This window comes from Leucopleurus acutus (assembly GCF_964270905.1).
Source record: "Leucopleurus acutus genome assembly, chromosome: 17".
Lineage (NCBI taxonomy): Eukaryota > Metazoa > Chordata > Mammalia > Artiodactyla > Delphinidae > Leucopleurus > Leucopleurus acutus.
Window position 1 is genome coordinate 7712046 of NC_139159.1, and position 21526 is coordinate 7733571.

Consider the following 21526-nt stretch of genomic DNA (forward strand, 5'->3'; position numbering starts at 1 on the left):
TTGTCAACTAAGTCCTCCCTCCTACTAATGCACTTCCCATCTCTGGCACGGCCCCGTCACAGCCAAGTTCCTTAAAAGTGCCATCTCCGGGACTTCCCTGGCAGTCCAGTGGCTAAGACTCTGCACTTCCTCAAACCCAGGGGGCATGGGTTTGATCCCTGGTCGGGGAACTAAGATCCCACAAGCCACGTGGCCTGGCCAAAAAAAAAAAAAAAAAAGTGCCACCTTCATTGACTTCCCCACTTCCTAGTGTTTGCACTCCCCTTCCCCAACTAATCCTTAAACTACTATTATCTGATTTATGCCCTCAACTTCCCCAATGAAACTTCAATGGCGATGTCCACTGATGAACTCCTAAATGATAAACCCAGTAAGTATTTTCATCTTTATCATTTCTAATCTTTTTATTAAATGTGTCAATCAGTTTGTCCTTCAAAAATTCTCTCTTCCTTTGGAGTCTGTGTTTACCACCCTCTGATGCATAGGTTCTTAATCTGGGGGCTGTGGATTACATAGATATGGATAGGGGGAAATTTGCATCTTTATTTGTATTAACTCTAACTGAAATTTAACATTTTATTCAACTATGATTGTTGTCAGCACCAAGGTCTATTAGCAGTATCTACCGATTTGTCACTAATAGAAATATGGATGTTGTCATCTTACAATACAATTGATACAAACATCTTGTCATATCATTTACACTCATCCCAACTGCTAAATTATAGCCATTATTAGACCTCTTGTTAGATCTTGGTTTTTAATATATTAATAAAGAAGCACATATATTACTCTAACACAAATTTGTTTTGGAAATATTTTAATAACAATTCTAATATAATTTTTTCTGTAATCCTTTGTTTTTTTGTTTTTGTACCTTTGATACCATTATTCTGAGCAGGCATCCATGAGCTTTACACGAATGCTAAAGGGATCTATTGCTGAAAGAAAACACCACGTTTCCTGCCGAATTTTTAAAAAATCTCTCAGATTACTGCTCCTCAGTTCAATTTTGAAGCTCACGTTACAGGGCCCACTGTCCCATTTTTTCTTAGCATCAGAACCACGTGTGACTGAGATTATAGTCATTAGATTTTATAGCAAGGGTTCTCCTAAGAACTTGGAAGTAAGTTTGTGCCCTGCGAGTTCAGGCTAACATTCAACATGTAATGATGACAGTCAGGTAGTGAAAATGACAGATAACACACTGAGAGCTTCACACACCCTCTGCGTTGCATGGTCATGCTATGATTTTGATATTATTTTCCCCATTCTACAGATTAAGAAACTGAATTTCAGATGGAATCAATGTCTTCATTAGGTCACATGGTAGGTAATTAATGAGACAGGGGGCTTAATATACTGCAAAATGAAGTTCACCAGACGCAACCTAAAGATGCAGGTTGAATCCCAGCGCCAGAACTTGATGGTAATTTGATTGAATCGGGTAAGTCCATCAGAAGGAGGATTGGTCAGTCTTAGAGGCTGGAAAAAGGAAAATTTTGGAGATAAAAATTGGTATTCTCTATTGAAATATTACTCAGGGGAGTTTTTGACTCATCAAAATATTTGGTAGTTGGTTAAGGCTATTGGGCCAGGGTTACAAATGCTTTAGGAGGCCAAACAGATACGGCTTGCAGGTCAGAGTGAGACGACAGGGTGTGGTCGAACTGATGAAATGAATGAGGGGACGAAATGCACTAGGAGGCATAGGTTTTACCCCCAGGAAAGACCATCCCAAACGTGAGCTGGATGTTTCGTGTTCCCTCCGCTTAAAGTCATTAAATATTTCCATGCACTTTACTCTTTGTAAGGAAAAGAAAAAGCTAGTGGAATGCATTTCACATATTCCTGTGTCTGAGATAGTGATTTCTTATTGCAATTTGACATTCTACTTTTAAAAATCAGACTTGTAAACTAGGTTAATGTGAGTCCATTTCTGAAAGATGGATTCACTTTTGATGTGTAGAGAAATCAGGTTTCTAAGCTTCATTTACTACATATACCAACCTGTGAGTTCCCTTGGGAGACTCAATCTAACCCCTCTTCATGAACATAAAGCATTCATCACTTCCTTGTGGAGGACAAATACATTTTTCTTACATGTTACATGCTGATGACTTCTAAATTTGTATGTGGAGGTCAAAACTCTCATTGGACCCATATTTCCAGCTTCCAGCACTGCCACTTACTAGCTGTCATGACATGAGAAATTATTTAAACTCTTTAAGCTTCAGTCTCTTTTTCTATCAAATAAAGACTTTTTCTCTGTATATTTATTTTTATTTCCTTTAGCTATATTATCAGAATTTGGGAATTGAGGTGCAAGTGTTTGCATATATTAAAGGATTATGATAATCCTTTCACTACCTTTTTAAAAATTGATTCAATTTGCCCTTTCAAGTTTTACAAAAGAATTTTCACTTCCTCACATTTTTTTCCATTTCTGATTATTATTCTTTTTCTTTAAATATTTTAAATTAAAAAACTATCAATGGGATTAACATATACACACTACCATATAAAAAACTGAAAACCAGCGAAGACCTACTGTATAGCACAGGGAACTACACACATATTTTGTAATAAACTATAAGGGAAAGAACTGAATCACTTTGCTGTACACCTGAAACTAACACAACACTGTAAGTCAATTAAAAAAAAACCCTCAGGGTAAAATGCAAAAAATAAAAACACATAAATTAATTTAAAAACTTTCAGATTTGTTGTGAAGATTAAATGATTGGGGAGGTTTGTTACACATTTTCAATTATATTAAACGTATGTGAATTTTAACAATGATTGTCAGAGACTTTATACACAGGTAGAGCATGCAAACAGACAATACACAATAGAAGAACCACAAGTGTCTATCAGACACTTGAAAAAACATTTGGTCCCAACAACCGTACCAGCTGCATGTAGTTCTATCTGGAGCTCAGACTACTCCCCCAAGCCCCAGACCCAAATGTCCAATTGCTCATTTGATCCCTCCACTTGAATGACTGTTGGCATCTCAGTTCAACGTGTCCAAAACAGAATCTTTGATTCTCTCCCCTCTTTCCCACCTGCCTGTTCTTCTCCTGCAATTAACGTGTTACCCTGCTCCTTTGGCAAAATGTCTAGGACTCATGCTTGTTTGTTCTCTTTCTCAGTCCTTCCGTATACACTACATCAGCTGGCTGTGACTGGCTGGACCCTGGAAGCTTGGCTGCTGCCTGGACCCCTCTGGAAGCCAGAGGGGAGGGACACGGTCAAGAGCCTCAGGAAATCAGGGTGGGCATATACCCTCCCTCTCGCCTTGCAAAAAATCCCACCCCTTCTGGAAGTTCGCCTCTCAAAACTATACCAGCAGAGCAGAGGAGAGGAAAAAGCAAGCGCCTAGGGACCCTGACACCCAGCTGGGTGGTGTGGAGGGACCAGCTTGAAGCAGCTCCTCGGTTGCTGGCCTCCAAGGGCTGGGGTGCTGAGTCCCTCCTGACCCCACATGCTGTCTCCTGCCTCGGTCTCCTCTGGCCTCGGGGCCAGGCCTCCTTGCCTGTCCCCCTCTTATAATTCCCAGCCTTCTTCTGGGTGCCAAACTTTCAGAAACCTCTTCCATGAGGTCAAAAAGCAAGCTAACTCTCCCTGTGCTTCAGTATTTATGATGAGCAAGGTGCTCTCAAGTGTGGGGATCAGGGAAGGGCCCCCTCCACTGGCCAGAGTCCAAGACAGTCACTGAGCCTACCTGTTACTTCCTTTCACAATTCATTTCTTTTTTGTAACAAACTATGGCTTTTGCTGTGTCCTGTAAAGACTTTTGTTACAGTTTAGTTCTCTATGACAGGATGATTTTTATTAATTTTATCATTCATCTTTATTGCTTTTATTGCATCTTCTATTATTGTTTTATGAACCCTTTGTTTTCAATAAATAAAAATCTCTGGTTTTTAATAAATAAATTAGGAGCCTGTAATTTCTTATTAGTTATACTAGAAACATTGCAGTTAAAATGGTTCTCTAGAGCTGTGTCAAGTTAGAATAAATTTTCATTTATGTTTGAATTTTTCTTCTGAGTCTTTGAAGGTATCTATTCTGAGTTGGAAAGCTTTATAATAGGTATATCTTCTACTAAACTATATATATATGTCCATTGCTTACAGGCAGAAGTCTAAGATGGTCCCCAAGATCTCCACTCCCCCGTGTACACACACTTTCTTCCAGTTGTTCACCAAATACTAACCTAGATGCTGCTGTGAAATGATTCTGCAGATTCAATTAATGTCCCAAAACAATTGACTTCAAGATAGGGAGATGGTCCTGGATGGGCCAGACCTAATCACTTGAGTCTTTAAAAGTGACGGGGCCCTTCTTAACAAAGAGATTCAAAGCAGGAGGGATTAAAAATGAGGGAGATTCTCTGCTGTTGGCTTTGAAGATGGAGTAAGCCATGTGGCAAGGAATGCAGGAGCCTCTAGTTGTTGATAGCAGCTCCTGGTTAATAGCCAGAAAAGAAATAGGGACCTCAGTCCTACAACCGCAGGAGGCTGAATTCTGCCACATCACATGGGCTTGCAAAAGGACCCCAAGCTCCAGATGAGAATGCAGCTAAGTGGACACCTTGATTTTAGCCTTCTGAGATCTTGAGAAGAGAACCCATCTACACCAGGCCCAGACTTCTGCCCTACAGAACTGCGAGCTAATAAATGGGGATTGTTTTTCGCCAGTAAGTTTGTGGTATTTTGTTACTCAGCAATAGAAAACGAATCTAGTAGGACATGCTTATATTGAGATATGACCTCTACACCATATGATGAGTCAGCACAGTAGGGATTACAGTATTCCTGGAAGCCTTTTTTTTTAAAGAATACCATGTGTTTTTGTTGTTGTTTTGTTTGTTTGCGCCAGGTCTTAGTTGTGGCAGGCGGGCTCCTTAGTTGTGGCATGTGAACGCTTAGTTGCAGCATGCGTGTGGGATCTAGTTCCCTGACCAGAGATCGAACCCAGGCCCCCTGCATTGGGAGCATGGAGTCTTAACCACTGTGCCACCAGGGAAGTCCCCTGGAAGCCTTTTCTATGCTGGACAACTTGGAATGATTCAGCTACACACATGAGAGACTGAATAAATATACCCTAGGGAGCTAAATGTCTCCCTCACTCAACTCTCAACTCTTCCTTAACCATTACCAAAAACAAAACAAAAAAACCCTGTAGACACTCCAGCACTTCCCAACACAAGGGGGAAGTGTCAGTGGAGAGAAAGAACAGAATTCACAAATTAAAGTTTAAATATCTTACTTTTGCAAATTTTACCAAAAAAGAAAACTGACCACGTGAACACATTTGCCTTGGAAGGGGTCATGCAAGTGAGGGACCCTGAGCTTAAGGTTCCTTAGCTTCTCTCTCTCTATATATATATATCCTTAGCAGCTGGCATAGTACCTGACATATGAACAGCATGTCTCAATTCTTTCTTATACAGCTACATTAAATTAATCACTGAGTAGTTGTTTCCTGACTTCAAATTTTTCTTAAGTGAATTCATGTTAATGGTGGGAGGCCTGTATACTGAGTCCACCCTCCATTTCCTGTACCCTGGGTCGCTTATAGTCAAACATACTATACAGAGAGTCCCTGACTTACCATGGTTTGACTTAACGATTTTTTGATTTTACAAAAGGGGTACACATTCAGTAGAACATGTACTTTGAATGTTGAATTTTGCTTTTTCCGGGCTAGTGACATGCTGTACAATACTGTCTCTCGTGATGCTGGGCAGCACAGTGAGCCGTAGTCACCAGGGAGCCACGCGATCGTGGGGGTGAACAATGGTACACTCACAACTATTCTGCACTTAGACGACCATTCTGTTTTTCACTTTCAGTAGAGTATTCAAGAAATTACATGATATATTCAACACCATTATAAAATAAGCTTGGTGTTAGAGGATTCTGCCCAACTGTAGGCTAATGTAAGTGTTCTGAGCACGTTTAAGGTATATAGGCTAAGCTATGTTCAGTAGGTGTATTAAATGCGTTTTCAACTTAACAGATATTTTCAACTTATGATGGGTTTATCTGGATGTAACCCTACGGTAAGTCAAGGGAGATCTGTATACTTACTTCCTCATCTCTGCTTGTTTCCAAGAAAGAAAATGTAAATAATTCAGTTTTTGTTTCAATTAGTGATTCAAAAGCCTCAGTCTGTTCTTTTATAAATAAGCAAAATAGCTTATCTCAGGGTTCAGATGAGACAATCTCACTTTTGGCATTTGGATTTAGTGTTTTTTGGAGCGAAGTGAAACGAGAACCTTCCAGAAATGCACTCAGTTGATTCAAAAAGAGAAAGCGGGATCTAGTTCTAAAGAGGTCTTTGTTTATAATTGATTTTTCTAAAGGAAAAATTAACAAAAATTAGAGTATATCAATGATGAATAATCTGTTCTTTCCAACAGACGCTTTTGTATTATAATTTGTATCAAATACAGTGTGAAGAAAATTATCCATTTACTAAGAATAAAAAATCTTCTCCATTAAGTCTAGTAATGAAAACTTCAAGATAAGACCCCAAAGTGACATAAGCCTGCAGTTCTTCTAATAAGTATTACAGTACAAGAAAACACTACATTTAAGGAATAAGATGATAGTCAAACTCTACTTGTTTGTACCTTAAACCTTTTAAAGGCAGTGTTTCCCCTACCTCCATTTAATGTAGATTTTTAAAATTAATTTTTTATTGGAGTATAGTTGATTTGCAATGTTGTTAGTTTCTGCTGTACAGCAAAGTGAATCAGCCATACATATACACATATCCACTCTCTTCTACATTCCATTCCCATATGTCATTACAGAGCACTGAATAGAATTCCCTGTGCTATACAGTAGGTTCTTATCGGTTCTCTTTTATATATAGTAGTGTGTATATGTCAATCCCAATCTCCCAATTTATCCCCCCACCCTTTTCCCCCTTGGTAACCATAGTTTGTTTTCTACATCTGTGACTCAATTTCTGTTTTGTAAATAGGTTCATTTGTAGCATTTTTTTTAGATTCCACATATAAGCAATGTCATATGATATGTTTTTCTCTGTCTGACTTACTTCACTCAGTATGACAATCTCTAGGTCCATCCATGTTGTAATATAGATTTTTTTAAACCTGAGACATAAAACGCATGATCAACTGCTATAATATTTGGACATAACAGTGCAGGTAGGAAATATGTGCAGGTAGGAGAATATTGATTCCCATAAAATTATTCAAATAAGTTAATGAAAAAGTAGAAATAAATTGTTAACTCTGTTGAACCACATGAATCCTTAAGGACTTGAGATGAAAGAAAACAGCAATTCCTTTTTAAAAATCCTTTTTAGGAGATCGTTGTCATGGTATTTGATCCTCAAAAAACTGCTTTGAAATGTAATTTTTAAAACCTGAAAAATATGTTTTCTCTTCCTTTTGCAACTGTAAAATGATTCTTTTTCAGGTCTTTTTTTTCAAAAATACTTTTAGAAGTGCACAAAACCAAAACCACAATAAACTTCTTTATAGACTAATCTGTTTATAGTAAAATTTTATAGTAGACAGGTTAAATGAAACTGATTTGACCCAAAATGTATCTGATTTCAGATGGTTAGACATTTATTAGATCCTTGTTTTCACTTGATCTCTGTAGGTTGTGGTAGCCAGCTTCTAGGATGGCAGTGATCCTCACCTCTGGTTATTAATGTCCTTGTGTAGTCCCTTCCTATGTTTTATCACAGTGGGTCCATGGGACCAGAAGGATACAGTAGGAGTGGCGGGATGTGACTTCCAAGGTTAGGTCACAAAAGACACTGAGGTTTTGGCCTTATGCTCACTCTCTCGTATCTCTCATACTGGGAGAAACCAGCTTCCATGTCATGAAGATACTAAGCAGTCCTCTGGGAGGTCCATGTGGTAAAGAACTAAGGCCTCAGCCATAAGCCACCTTGGGAATAAATCATCCAGCCCCAATCTAGCCTTCAGATGACTGCAGACTGCAGCCCTGGCTGAAAGATTAACTGCAACCCCATGAAGAGACCTCCAAGCCAGAGCCACCCAGCTAAGCTGCTCCTAGATTTCTGATGCATAAAAATTGTGTGAGAATAAGTGTTTACTGCTGTTGTAAGGTTATACTGTACTTTTTCGCAATCTGTTTCATTTGAAGGAATTGCTGGGAATTGATCCCCAGATTACTTACATTGAGAAATTTAAAAGAGCGGTAGAAGTACAGCAATGACTCTTGGACAAATTTAGATTAGCCTTGCAGATTTTTAAATGGATGCAACCTCAATGACTGAAGAACAGACAGATTTATTTTATTTTACTAACTTCTTTAAAATAAAAAAGTTTGGAAAAATAGACTCCTATTTTCTCCGTATTAGAAGTGAAAATGTGATTCTTTGATAGTCATTTTCTTCTCTCTCACTCCATATGTTTAAAATTCTGAAAATGAGACTGTTAGAAGCAGAGATAAAGATTATATAGGAGGGAGGGGAGCTGGAAGAAGGTTGAAATGTGATCTCGTAATTCCTGGCACCCATCTCACACAAAAGACATCAGTGACAGAAGGTTTTCAGTGTCCGCACCTCCCACTGGGACAGAGCTAGCTTATCATGTCCTCACAATTGGAGAGAAAATGGATTTCCCTTTATCAAAATTTAAAGACCTTTACGGGTAAAGATTAAAATAAATTGAAACACTCATGGGAGTAGTAAATGGTTTCTTTTCAGCAAAATATGAGGTATACTCCTCAGGTATACTCATTCTCATTCTGATCCTGACTTTTCCAAAATAAGGACACCTACCAATGAACACGAGACACAGAACACGTTCAGGATAAATGGATAAATATGTGTTCAAACCAGAGGGTTTGAAGTAATTGCATGGTCCAGTCTTTGCTGACAAAAACCCAACAATGCAGATAGTAAAATATTACCGATGTTATACAGTTCTATAGGGGTCAGTCTTCTAATATACCTAGATACATTCAAGAAAATTATTCACCTGCAATTTGGTATATACACTCTCTCCTAGTAATAATGTACTTTTCAGAGTGCTCTCATATCTACCTCCCAGTGATTCTATTAGCAACTGGAATTATCATCTCTATTGAGTATATGACAAAAATTCTCAAGGTCAGCTTGTTGGTGGCAAGAAAGACTGTAATTCAGGCCTCCTGGAATCCAATATTGGGCCATTCCCCAGACCACTCTCTCTGTGGAAAGCACTAGGAAACTGTTAAGGACTGAGAAAAGTAGGTAGTTTAAGAACACTATTTTGGTTTTTAACTCACTTTTAAATTTGTTATTAATCATTATGTAGTTATATTTTTTTAATCCACGATTTTATAAAATGAGCTAATTATTATTCCAATATTCAGTTTCTCTCATTTGTGCACTTATGTAGGCCCCTTCTGTTATGAATAGTAAGTCCATCGATAACAAAACTAACCTACATACAAAAGAAAGTTTCTTTACTCACCTACACACACATTGACTCAGGATGTGAATTTGCAATCATTCCATTTTGACCCTTCAGGTAAACTTCTGAAGGATGAGCAGAATGGAATGGAAGTATAAAGCAATTATACTCCAATAAAGATGTTTAAAAAAAGAAAAAAGAATGCAATGGAAGAGACAAACCAGTCATTTCTGGCTTTGACAAGTGGTCAGAAATCAGTCATGAGTAGAAAAGTAAAAGAGGAAATACTAAGTGTGTTACCCAACAAGGACATAAATGGCAGATGAGGTGGATAAGGTGAACAAAGTACAGTGGAGAGGGCTGCTGAAACATCTGGAATGACTAGTAAAGCAATAACTATGAAAGATAAGGCCCTTTAAGGCTCAGCTTAGATGGCTCTCCTTCCGCTTCTGCTGGGGAGCAGCTACATACACAGATTATCATTAGGAGAGAGGTTTGACTGCACAGAGACCATAGTAAATCAACTGCTTGCAGATATATCAAAACCCTATCAGTGAGTGGCAAGTGACAAGTAAGCTGATTGTTACAGAGTAGAGTGGACACAAGCAACACACTTCGGGTGTCACTGTCTCCCATCACCCCAGATGGGACCATCTAGTTGCAGGAAAAGAAGCTCAGGGCTCCCACTGATTCTGCATTATGGTGAGTTGTATAATTATTTCATCATGTATTACAATGACTACCCATGACTTAACATGAGAGAGACTCTAATCTCCTTTAAGGGAGCATCTTTGTTGGGTTCATTTAACTCCTACAGTTCTTAGTGACAGGTTGGAGGTGGAACACAGGGAGAGGGTGAAGGAAAGGGGGAAATGACTTCAGTGTTTACTTAGTGTCTCCTGAGAGCTTGACACTTTGCTAGACACTTGTGTCATCTCATGAGGAATCTAAGGCTTAGAGAGTTTAGTAATTTATCCAAGATCACTCATCTGACAGGGGGTAAATTCAGGAGTTGAACGGAGTTCTTTCTTCCTCCAAACTGGTACTGAGCTTATGAGTATATGCAGGAAAATTAATTCTGTCATGGTGTTTAGAAATGGCTTAAAGCAAGCATTTCACAGTGGTTCTTAATTATTTCTGGGTCATGGACTCGTGCGAGGATCTCTCCCATAAAATTACATATATGCAAATCCATACAACATTGTGCCTATCATTTCTGGAGAATCACAGGGCTCCCAGAGTGCATTCGAGAGCTGGCTAAGGAAACCATGGGAACCAAAGTAAGAACCTATGCATTACAGTATTCCAAGCCACTCTTCTCCCATCCCATTCCCCCACTACCTCTCTTCCCACAGTCTGAGAGTGATCAAAACCAGAGAAAATTTAAACACATGAAAAGTTTGGTTGGGAAGAGTAAATTCAAAAGTCTAATATAATACTCTACTTTAAAATGTCATGGAAAACTTGAATGAGGAGACCTTGGAGAATGTAGCCTTAAACAATCCTTAAATTTCACAGTTATGACCTTCAGACCACGTATGATGTAAGACTGAGAGATGAGGTTATCAGAATTCGTCCCCAAGGGAATGAAATAGCTGAAAATCGAACAGAATGGAAAATCCCACGAAGTATCCTATAATTTAAGGGAAGAGAGTTTTATTTCTGTCATTTTTGCCTAAGGAGTTTTTCTTGAAAAAATGTCTTTGGATTTTGGGGGCTATGTAAAGTGTTTAAAATGAAGTTTGTGTGGGTTTTATTTACACCTTGTTTCAAAGAGAATTTAAGACAGCATATAGGCTTAGAGAAAATGTAACAAAATATTATGAATTACACATAGAAAAAAATAAATGTCGAGACATAAAATAGAGACAGGAAAGGAGCTGACTTTAAAACAGGAATTTGTATAGTGATTAGGCCTTAACTCCTTCGAGGTAATTTTTAGAAATTATGCAGCACTAAGGGTTTCACACATTAAGTATATGTTTTTCATAATTTACAAAATATCTTCACATATATTATCTCATTTGATCCTAAATTGACTTTGAGAGGCAGTTATTCTCTACATTTTCCAGACAAGGAAACCGAGGCTTAGCGAGGGACTTGAAAAGCTAGCCTTTGCTCTTTTCAAAGCCACTGATTGTTGTAATTCCTGCGCACCAATAACTAACACCTCTCAGTTCTGTGCAAGAACCATATACACTTGACTCCTGTGGCCCTGACATTTTCATGAGAGAAAGATTACCACCTACTTTACAGGTGCTTTAGATCTGGAGGTGGATAGACATAAAATTAAAGGACTTCAGACTTGGAATAGACCTTTCAGGTAACACTTAACTCCGTTGCTTTATCAATGAGTGTGTCAAAGCTCTAGGAGGCCAAAAGATTTGCAACAATCATCCAACCAGTTTGTGGTAAGACCAAGATCAAAAGCAGGTTTCCTAAGTTCTCTTTACACTGCATTGCCTCTAAAGCTCTATACGTATCCTTTTCTATAATTTTTTACATTCAGTTCTGACCTTTCTCTTCTCAGTTTCCGTGTCCACTGGGTAAAGTGCCGCATGCATCCTGACATGGCAACAAGCCCGTGCATGACCTGGCACCAGTGACTTCTCCCACAGTTCTCCTCTAACAGTATGGGAATGCTTCTGATCGTAAGGATGCTAGGCTTTCGTGGAACATCCCCACAGAGTTGTCCTGTTCAGGCTATGTGTAAAGGGCATACCGCTGAGAGTAGTAAGAAATTGAGTTTCTCCTGGAAGGAGGGAACTTTCTACATGTCTATCACCAGGAAAGACTTGAGTGAAGGCACTCAGATGGGAGGGACAAAACGGCCTTTGGAACATGGCAGGCCTAGGAAGGGACTTCTCCACCCCCAAACTAAAGATGGGTGAACTAGATTATGCAATTCCTGGTAATTTTTCACATCAAATTTTTGTGTGCTGTCTCTGAAAATCCCCTCCAAACAGTAAAAACAAACAAACAAACACAAACCTGTGAGTTGACATTTGGAAAGGCCATTCAAACCATGTAGCAACGAAGTACTGCCAGCCCAGCATGAAGGTTTCGGTAGAATGACAGATCCTAAAAGGGAGAGGAAAATATTAGGCAACAGGAACCAGAGCCACTAAACCCCAGTCACTTCTGCCCTAGCAATAGCTCTCCTTCCACTGCCAACATTAGAGGCTATGGGTTAGCAAATAAGCTTCCTTATGCAACTTCATATTCCCTGAACAGATCCAGGACCTTTGCACATTGTTTCTTGCGCCTAAACTTCAGTTCCCTTCCCCCACCTTCTGTCCTCTTGACAAACTCTTCCTTCATATTTCTGGGTCAGACATCATCTTCTCTAGATAACCTATCCTGACACTTTTAACTCTGTCTTGCATCTCCTCTTCCAAAATCTGTGTGCTCCTTTAGAACAGTGTCTGCCTTTAGTTCCAGGGCCTAGCAGTGCATGAAATATAGTATGTACTTAAAGTGTTAGTTGAATAAACAAAAAAGTTACTTTTTTCCCTTTAAGTGTATTTTTCAATAGGTTATTCATGAACACTGCAAAATTTCAAACTGCCCTTGAAAAATTCAGTGAAAAGTAGATATTCCCTCCAATCCCATCCCTTCCTTCCCCTGGTCCCAGGTGTGTCCTTTCAGATTGACTACGTACTATGTATGGGTCTTTAAGTATATTCCTGTCATTTTTCTACACAATGGTAAAATAAAAAGTTATTTATATAACAATAAAATATAGCTTATAAACATACAAATGTAATTTATGTATCACTTACTATATATAAGATAGTTGTATATATAAATAATATATATAACATAAATGTATATTTATACACTGAGTCCTGTGCCTTGTTTTTGCGTAACGTTAAGTCAGGCTTTTTTTTTTTAAGACCGCATAGTATTCCACCGCAGGTGCATATCATGGTTTACTGCATATTCCCTAACTTAGGGTTTCGAATTTACAAACACTTCCATTTTCCCTGTCAAAGCCCCGTCCCGCACCACAGATACAGCCTCGCCCTCCAACCCCGCCCCGAGAGGCTCCATCATTTTCGAACACCTTGTCACGAGCCCAGGGCAGGCCCTGCGCCGAACGCGACCTCCGCCTTCCCACCACGTGTCCCGCGTCCCCACCGCAGGGCGGAAGGACGCGGCTCCGCTCGCGTCGCGGCGACGGAGCCGCAAGGCCCCTCCCCTGCCCCAGCGTCTCCCGGCCGCCGGAGCCCGCCGCTCAAAGGTGCCGGCAAGACCAGCGCCCGGCCCCGCCTGGCTCTGGGCCGACGGGGCCGACGGCAGCGGCCGACGCTGCACCGGGGAGGTCTCCGGCGAGGCGAGGCGGGGCGGGGCTCTGGCTGGGCGGGGCTCCAGCCGGCGTGGCGCTGCCGGCGTGCGGGGCTCCTCCCCTTTCCCCCGGCGGCGGCGCCGGCGGCCGCAGCACTTCCGGGTCGGCGCGGAGGCGGGGCGGAGGCGCCGCGGCGGCTGTTATTGTTCAGCTGGGCTCCGCTGGGCGCTGTCTCCCTTGGCTCAGAGGGTGTCAATTTGTCCCGCTTCCTCTCGGCCCCTCACTCCCGGAGGCTGACGACGACGACGACGGCGGCGGCTGCGGCGGGCGGGGCCTGGCGTTTCGAGGCCGAGCGGCGCCGGGGTGAGGGGCGCGGAGGAGGAGGAGCAGAAGCAGGAGGAGGAGCCGCGTGCCCTGGCACCGAGCGGCCGCGGCCATGGCGTACGCCTATCTTTTCAAGTACATTATCATCGGCGACACAGGTGAGCGCGGCGGGCGGGGGTCGGCGGCCTCCGGGCCGGGGCTGGGGGGCACACGGCGTCTGGCCGCGGAGCGGGAGCTGCCGCCGCCGGGCGCCTCCCCCCCGGCCGCGCCGCTCCATTTCCGCAGTGCTGGAGCTGGTGACGTGGGTATTGCGAGAGGCCGCGGCCTGGCCTGGCCGGCCCGGCCGGCCGCCCCGGCCCCGGCCCTGCAGCTGGGGGCCGCGGCCGCCGTTTCGACGCGCGATCTGGGGAGTGTATGAGAGGAGGGCCGGCCCAGCCCGGGGCCGTCAGAGCCTGGCTCTGAGGATCGCACGCCCTGCCCCGGGCCCCTCGCCTTGGGCCTCTTCGCCGCCCCCGAAAGAGGAAAGCGGGGCCGAGGAGAGCAGACGGTGATGGGAGGAGGACCTTGGGCTTCCTGACCCACACGCACCTGCCGAGGCCCGGGCAGAGCGCTTGCTGGCGTGGGACAGCCAGCTGAGGACAGACAGAAACCTCTAAAAAATAATAATAGTAGTAACATAGGTATGTAGTTTTATCACTCAACTCCCAAGTCAGAGTAAGTCACATCCCGTTACTTGACGCCTGGGCCCTTTCGAGGTCATTAAAGCATGAAAGAGTTCTGTCGACTTCTGCCACGTGTAAACTTGAGGTTCTTTGATAGTAATGCAAGGCGTTCAGCGCTCTTGGTGTGCGCTGGCGCGCGCGCGCGCGCGCGTGTGTGTGTGTGTGTTGGGGACACTTTGGTTTTTTCGATACATCAAATCCAGGCTCACAACTGCCAGTTATCAGGTGACCTGATGTCCATTCGAAGCAGAAAGAAATACAGTTATTTGCACTGAAGATAACATTCCATTGTATTTCGCAGATAAAGTAGTCAAACTCGTTGAAAATATTTTTAATATCTGCGATTTCTTGGCATTACTTTGAATCTGATAATAAAACTAAGACTTGTTCAGGTGTTATAACTATTAATATACCGGAGTCTGGTTGCAGTGATGACTCTTGCACAACTTTGGACCCTTTGCACAACTTTGGAAATGTAAGCAGCAGCTTGTGGTTGCACTAGTGATATGGCAGATTGAATAAGTAGCACAAGAAGCATGTTGATTGCTGCCTAAAAGAAAAACGTTCTGCTGTAAACAGTCTTTCAGCAAGGCTTTTGGTGTGCATGTGGAAACGGGATAGTTTTCTGCGTAAAATCCTGGATAAAGCAGTGCTTTGCACATGTTCATAGTGTGTCTATATGCTTTTTTAAATGCTGTGGCATACTTGAAGGAAGTGGGGTTCTAAAGCCTACTGGCAAATTTTGATTGAGGCTGTAACACTGAGATTGGAAGAGGGAGTTCACGTTAACAGCTATATGAGTGGGTTTGAGAAGTAGAGAGAAGAGTGATTATGGACGTGAAGCAGTAGTGACGCTTCAGATTAGCCTTTACAGGTTGCCTTCGTTCAGCTTACTTACCAAGCATCTGCTGTGGGTAAAGTATTGTACTGGGAGTAGTGGGGCTACAAATATTCACAAGGCGGTGCTCCCTTCTTTTGGAATTTGCCCTCATGCAAAAACAGTCCCCTGGCGGTTCAAAGGGACGACATTCTTTCTTGCCATTGCTACCGTTACCACCTAGTTCCGGCACTGAGCAGTTGACCCTGGACTGTCCACAGCATTTGCTTTCACCCCACTCCAGCTCAGGTGGTATAGTTGACTGTCAGACTAACCTTCCCCAAACACAGCTGTTGCGGAGGCTGTTCCTCTGTTCACGTTCTTTAGTTTGACCTTCAGGGAACTCCATATTTTAGCCCGTGTTTAACTTCTCTAGCCTTCGTTCCCAGTATTCGCGAGTCTCCACTTTCCTCCTGCCAGTGAGGCCCTGTGCTTTTTCCTGGTCTCTGCTACCCTCTCTGCTTGGAGTGCCTCTCTGTCGAAATTCTTTCATTCCTCAAAGTCTCACTTGAGTCTTTTGTAATCTTTCAGAGTCAATGTTTATTAAGTTATTTTGATGTGTCAGGCCTTCCCGGTATCCTGGCTGGAAGTGACCACCACTCCTTATCTGGATGTGTCCCACTTTGTATTGTTCTTCTGATATTAATTCCTGACTGTTCTGTAGACACTTGTGTAGACATCTATAATTGCTTATATACCTCTTGAGGGCAGAAAAGGTGTTTTGTATGGTTTTGTATTCCAGGAAGAGCCTGTGGAAGATGGACGGTAGGCTCCATACATTTAATTAAATTGATGAAAGAACAGCCAAACAGGCCATAATGTTCCTACTAATATACATTAATAACTTGACAGAAGAATTTTTTAGTCCAATTCTGCCACTTTCTTACTACTATCATTAACTTTGGCCAAAATCCTTTACTATGTTTTCTTAATTCAAAGTATACCCGTAGTTGTAAGGTCCACTTAATGTGGCCCTCCCCACACACAAAACAATGATCAGTAATCAGTAGTGGGAAATCCATCCTGATTTTTAAAAAAGTCATAGTGTGAAAAATATGCATTTTAGAAAGAAGGAAATCACTGTTTTTCCTGATTCTCCCTTTCCCTAGCCTGTGAAGCAATCATTATTAGCCTTCCCTTCTCTCAGTAGAGAGCTAAAATGAGGACACATGTGGAAGTACCGCACACATTTTCCTTTCCAGAGTTCCCTCTTTCACAGAAGAGACTTTTAAAATGTTTTACATGATCATGATACTGTTGAAATGTTCGTTTTCTTACTGCATGGCCAAATGTAGTTAAAATATAGCTTTACAATTTTTCATTGGTAATGTCTTGTTCCTGAAAAATTGTTTAGGAAAATGTGTCATTTAAACCTAGATATAAAGTGGAAATTAACTTTTAACAAGCCTGGACTAATATTATAAGCAGATAATTATAAAGTATAGAGGGAGAGAAAAATTGTAGTAAACCTATAATTGTTGCTTCTAAAATTCTGGCATCTGCCTTCCATTTTAATCTCATCACTAACCCTCCCTCCCCTTTCCTGCCTTTCAGCTAGGCACAGAAAAGCACAAACCTGGTTGTGTTCTGTCTGAAATACCCTTTCTTACTGTGCTCCACTCCCCAAAGCCCCACTCCCAGCCAAAGTGAAAAGACAGGTTAGGTCAGAACTTTTTCACCTGAGCAACTCCTATTCGTTCATTCTTTTAAGATGATAACAAACCCCACCCGTCCCTGTCGCCTGGTGCCGGTCACCTCCACTCTTCCTTCTTCTCTGCCCACCACCACCGTTTGGTTTGGTTGGCTTGTTTTTGTTTTTGCTTAAACTCTTTCAGGGACAAGTGCTATATAAGTAAATAAACAAGACCAGCCTGGTCACACATTATCATATCATCTGAATGCATTTTCTAATTTGAGATATAATTGACGTATAGCATTGTATTAGTTTCAGGAACACAGCCTAATGATTTGATAAACGTATGTATTGTGAAATGATTACCACAATAAGTTTAGTTAACATCCATCACCACACATAGTTTGAAAGGTTTTTTTTCTTCTGATGAGACCTTTAAGATATACTCTCTTAACTTTCAGCTCTTCAATACACTGTTGTTAACTATGCTCATCATGCCATACATTACATCCACAGGCGTTGTTTATCTTATACCTAGAAGTTTGTACCTTTTGACCACCTTTACTACGTGCATCTTAATTTTTTTGTTTGTTTGGAAAGTTTTTGGCTTTGTCTTAAAAGTAAGGGTAGGCATTCTGTATCAGAAATATTTAATAGGTGAGTGGATGGGCGCTTGGGGGAGGTGCTGCAGGGCTTTACCTGGGAGGTGATATTTGAGCTGAAATTAGAATGCATAAGGATTTGCCAGGTGAGCAAAGGGGAAATGTCTAGTAGGTAATTGGAAGTACATGTTTGCAGCTCAATCAATGATGGTTTTAAAAGAGAGAGTGATATTGGGAAGTTAAAAACAGAGCCATACTGTGGGCCATTTTAGAAAACTTTGAGTGTGAAAGAGAAGGAAAGAGTGAGTTTAGAGTTGGCTGCAGGATCAAGTTGGCTGGTGTGTGTGTGTGTATTAGGATAGGGGAGACTTGAGGTTGAAAGTTTGAAAATACTAGAGAGAGGGCAGGAGCAAAATCCCAGAGAACTTGGGGAAGGGATGGCATTTGATTCTCCAGAGCTTTAGGGCTGTAACAGAAAGAAGACCTCTTCCTGTGGGAGACTCAAACTTGAGTTTCTTTAGATTCTTGTGAGTCACCTAGGGTGTTGGTTTCATTCTTTTTTTTGAAGGATTCAGTGGCCCAACCCCCAGTGATTTTGATTCACTAGACCTGAGGTGCATCTTCTTGTTACAAAATCTGAGACCAGAAACGCTCGCTAATCATTTTATATAATTATATGAGCAAGTTTGTTAGATTATTTTGGAAAACAAACAGTAGGAAAACAAACTGGGAAATTGGGAGGAAGAAAAATTCCACTGAAGTTTTTTTTTAATTATGAAATATATCATGCATATAAAAACATATGCATGTTATATGTTTACACACTTTACAGAGTAGTATTGAATCAAACACCCATTCCAGAGAAATACAGAGCCTCATCGTATACCTCTCTGCCAGGCTTCCACTAGCCTGAATTCTGTATTATTCCTTCCCTAGCTTTTCTTCACAGTTGTATCATTTACACATCCCTAAACTATATTGTTTAGTTTTGCCTGTTTTTAGATGTGTTTAGTTGTTTTATTAAATGAGAGAGCTAAAATGTGCCTGAAACATACATTTTAACATCATCTAGAATTTCCTTGAAGTTTTTGCTTTATGCATGTTGTTTGTAGTCTTTCAGGATTTTTGACTGCCCTTTCTCTTTCTCCTTTTCTCCTAGACCGTTTATGTCCTGCTTGCTTCCCCGAATATTTATATTGCTCCTGAGACTTTCTAGTGAAGCGGGGAGGCCGTGGCCCTATTGTTCTCATTCCTTTTTCCCCTTCTCTCCTGGTGAACCTGCGTCCTCATCTCCAGTCGTGGCCCTCGCTCTTCTAGCTAGTACTCTCGTCCTTTATGCCCGCGCTCCATTCCTGCGCCAACCTGAAATTAATTTTCTCCTTTATCTCCCCCACTGCTCCCCCTCCCCCGTGTCATCTCGACAGCTCTCCTCCTCTTGTGGTAGCCAGTAATTTTGCTGTTTCACTTGAGCAGATCCTGATTTTGCCAGCTTAGCTGTTTTTCCCTCTCACTCTGGCCTAGCTGTGCTTGCTCCATTTTGTTATTCTCTGCTCATCCTCAGTCTGGGAGGCTGTGTCCTTTGCCACAAGAGATGCAACCTCATACCGCCCTTGTCCCTCTTTCTGACTTTTTGTTTTCTGTGAAACTTCCCCATTTGATTTCATCAGCCTCGTTTATTTGCTGGTTTGAAAATACTCCACATTCTAGCTGTTATTCTTCACTTGTAAGTAAAGGACACCTGGCAAAAAGATGCTAGATTCCCTCTGCTATATACACCCGTAGACACCCCCTTTCATTCCTGTGGTGTTTCTCAACTCAAACGACTTGGGTCTCGTCCTTGGAGATGCTGTTTTAGTAGATCTGCAGTGAATCCTGGACATCTGTTTTTTAAAAGCATTGTTTGTAGTGGTACTGTGACATTCCTCTCCTTGTCAATTATGAGCCTTTTTGCCTGTTTTTCTAAAATTGATTCTTTTCTAAAACTGTAAGATCTTCTGCTTTCTGGGATTCTGTTGAAGTAATCCCTAAGGCATATCCAGGGTGAATTTATATGGAATTCTCCATTACGTTAGTTCTTGGCACTCTGTCTACCTAGTAGATTCTTATGAGGGATTCTCCACACTTTTTATAGTTCATACACAATATCAAAAGCTTTTTATCTTTCAGTCCTTCAACTGGTATGTGTGAGGTTACCATTTCATAGATGAAGAAACTGAGCTATGTCCTTTGGGGCAAACTGTTTCTTCCCTCTCCCCACCTCTTCTGCTTTTCATAGCTATGATGTAACTCTAAGTTTCTCCAGTTCTGTCTTGAAAATGTTGCCATTTTTCAGGGGTAGCTGACAGTTACTTGTGTTTCTGGTCAAATCTGAGGGAGAAAATGAATATTGATGGATGATGCTGAGTGAAGTTCTTGAAGGCAAGACTGTGCCTGGCACAGAGTTAGTGCCTCAGAAAACGATGAATGTGTGCTAGGTAGCCTCTGCTGGTTAGGCTACATGCATTGGCCAATTTATTTGTCCTTGTTTCAGAAAGGATTTAAGGGCACTTACATAAAAATTTTTTACAGTTTTTTTAATGCAAGTAAGAGAGAGCGTATTAGTTTCATGTTGCTAATGTAACAAACCACCATATTCTTAGCAGCTCAAACAATGCAAATTTATTATCTTAGAGTTCTGAAGCTCTACATAAGTTCATGTACATATCAGTAGTCTGATGTGTGTTGCACTGGGCTAACATCAAGGTTTTGGCAGGGCTGGGTACCCTTCTGGAGGGTCCTTGCTCATTCAGGGTGTTGGTAGGGATAGAGTTCCATGCTGAGATGTCCATTTTCTTGCTGACTGTCATCTCTTCCCGGCTTCCAGCGTCTACCCACATCGTCACATGATTTGGCCCATGACCCCCTTCCTTCATCTTCAAAGCGAGCAACAGTGGATCAAGTCCTTTTATGTCACATCTTTTTTTTTTGGCTGTGTTGGGTCATTGTTGCTGCGCGCAGGCTTCCTCTAGTTGTTGCGAGCCTGGGATACTCTTCATTGCAGTGTGCGGGTTTCTCATTGCGGTGGCTTCTCTTGTTGTGGAGCACGGGCTCTAGGCGCACGGGCTTCAGTATTTGTGACACGAGGGCTCAGTAGTTGTGGCGGGGCTCGAACCCGTGTCTCCTGCGTTGGCAGGCGGATTCTTAACCACTGCACCACCAGGGAAGTCCTATGTCACATCTTTCTGACTCTTCTTGAGTCATCCCATACCTGATTGAAGCTGGGAAAGGTTTTGTGCTTTTAAAGACTCATATACTTAGATTGGGTTTACCTGGATAATCCAGGATAATCTCCCATCTCGATATCTGTAATCTTAATCTGCAAGGTCCCTCTTGTCATGTAGGGTAGCACATTCACAGGTTCCGGGGATTAGGGTGTTTATGTCTTTGGGGGTGGGGCATTTTTCTGCCTACCACGGCAGGCTGAGGAGAAGCAATGGGTAGAAACAGTAAATACCTGTGTTGTGTATACCTTTTTGAAGTGGGCACTGTACTTAGTACTAAGCTGTGCAGAGAACCCTGTTTTCATTTACCTTAATTATAGTATCCATTTTTAAAAGTACGTGCATTCATATACTTATTCCTTAATTGAGTCTTGAAAGGCATTTTCTTCTGATTCTTCT

General features: G+C 41.7%; 1 protein-coding gene and 1 long non-coding RNA gene across 3 annotated transcripts in view; one reads left to right on the plus strand and one right to left on the minus strand.

Annotated features, from left to right (window-relative positions):
- The window catches only part of LOC309973898, a 58223-nt gene extending 44554 nt beyond the window's left edge, over window positions 1–13669 (minus strand). For both annotated transcript variants that reach the window (XR_014326844.1, XR_014326845.1), the window contains exons 1-2: window positions 13488–13669; window positions 12413–12502 (exon numbers count right to left, since the gene is read on the minus strand). This is a non-coding gene — a long non-coding RNA (uncharacterized lncRNA). The remainder of the gene's footprint in view (window positions 1–12412; window positions 12503–13487) is intronic.
- A 214-nt stretch (window positions 13670–13883) lies between these two features.
- RAB2A (RAB2A, member RAS oncogene family) overlaps window positions 13884–21526 on the plus strand; it is a 75093-nt gene continuing 67450 nt past the window's right edge. Inside the window, exon 1 of the mRNA XM_082859080.1 lies at window positions 13884–14191. Coding sequence (XP_082715206.1) covers window positions 14146–14191 — 46 coding nt within the window. The 5' untranslated portion in view covers window positions 13884–14145. The remainder of the gene's footprint in view (window positions 14192–21526) is intronic.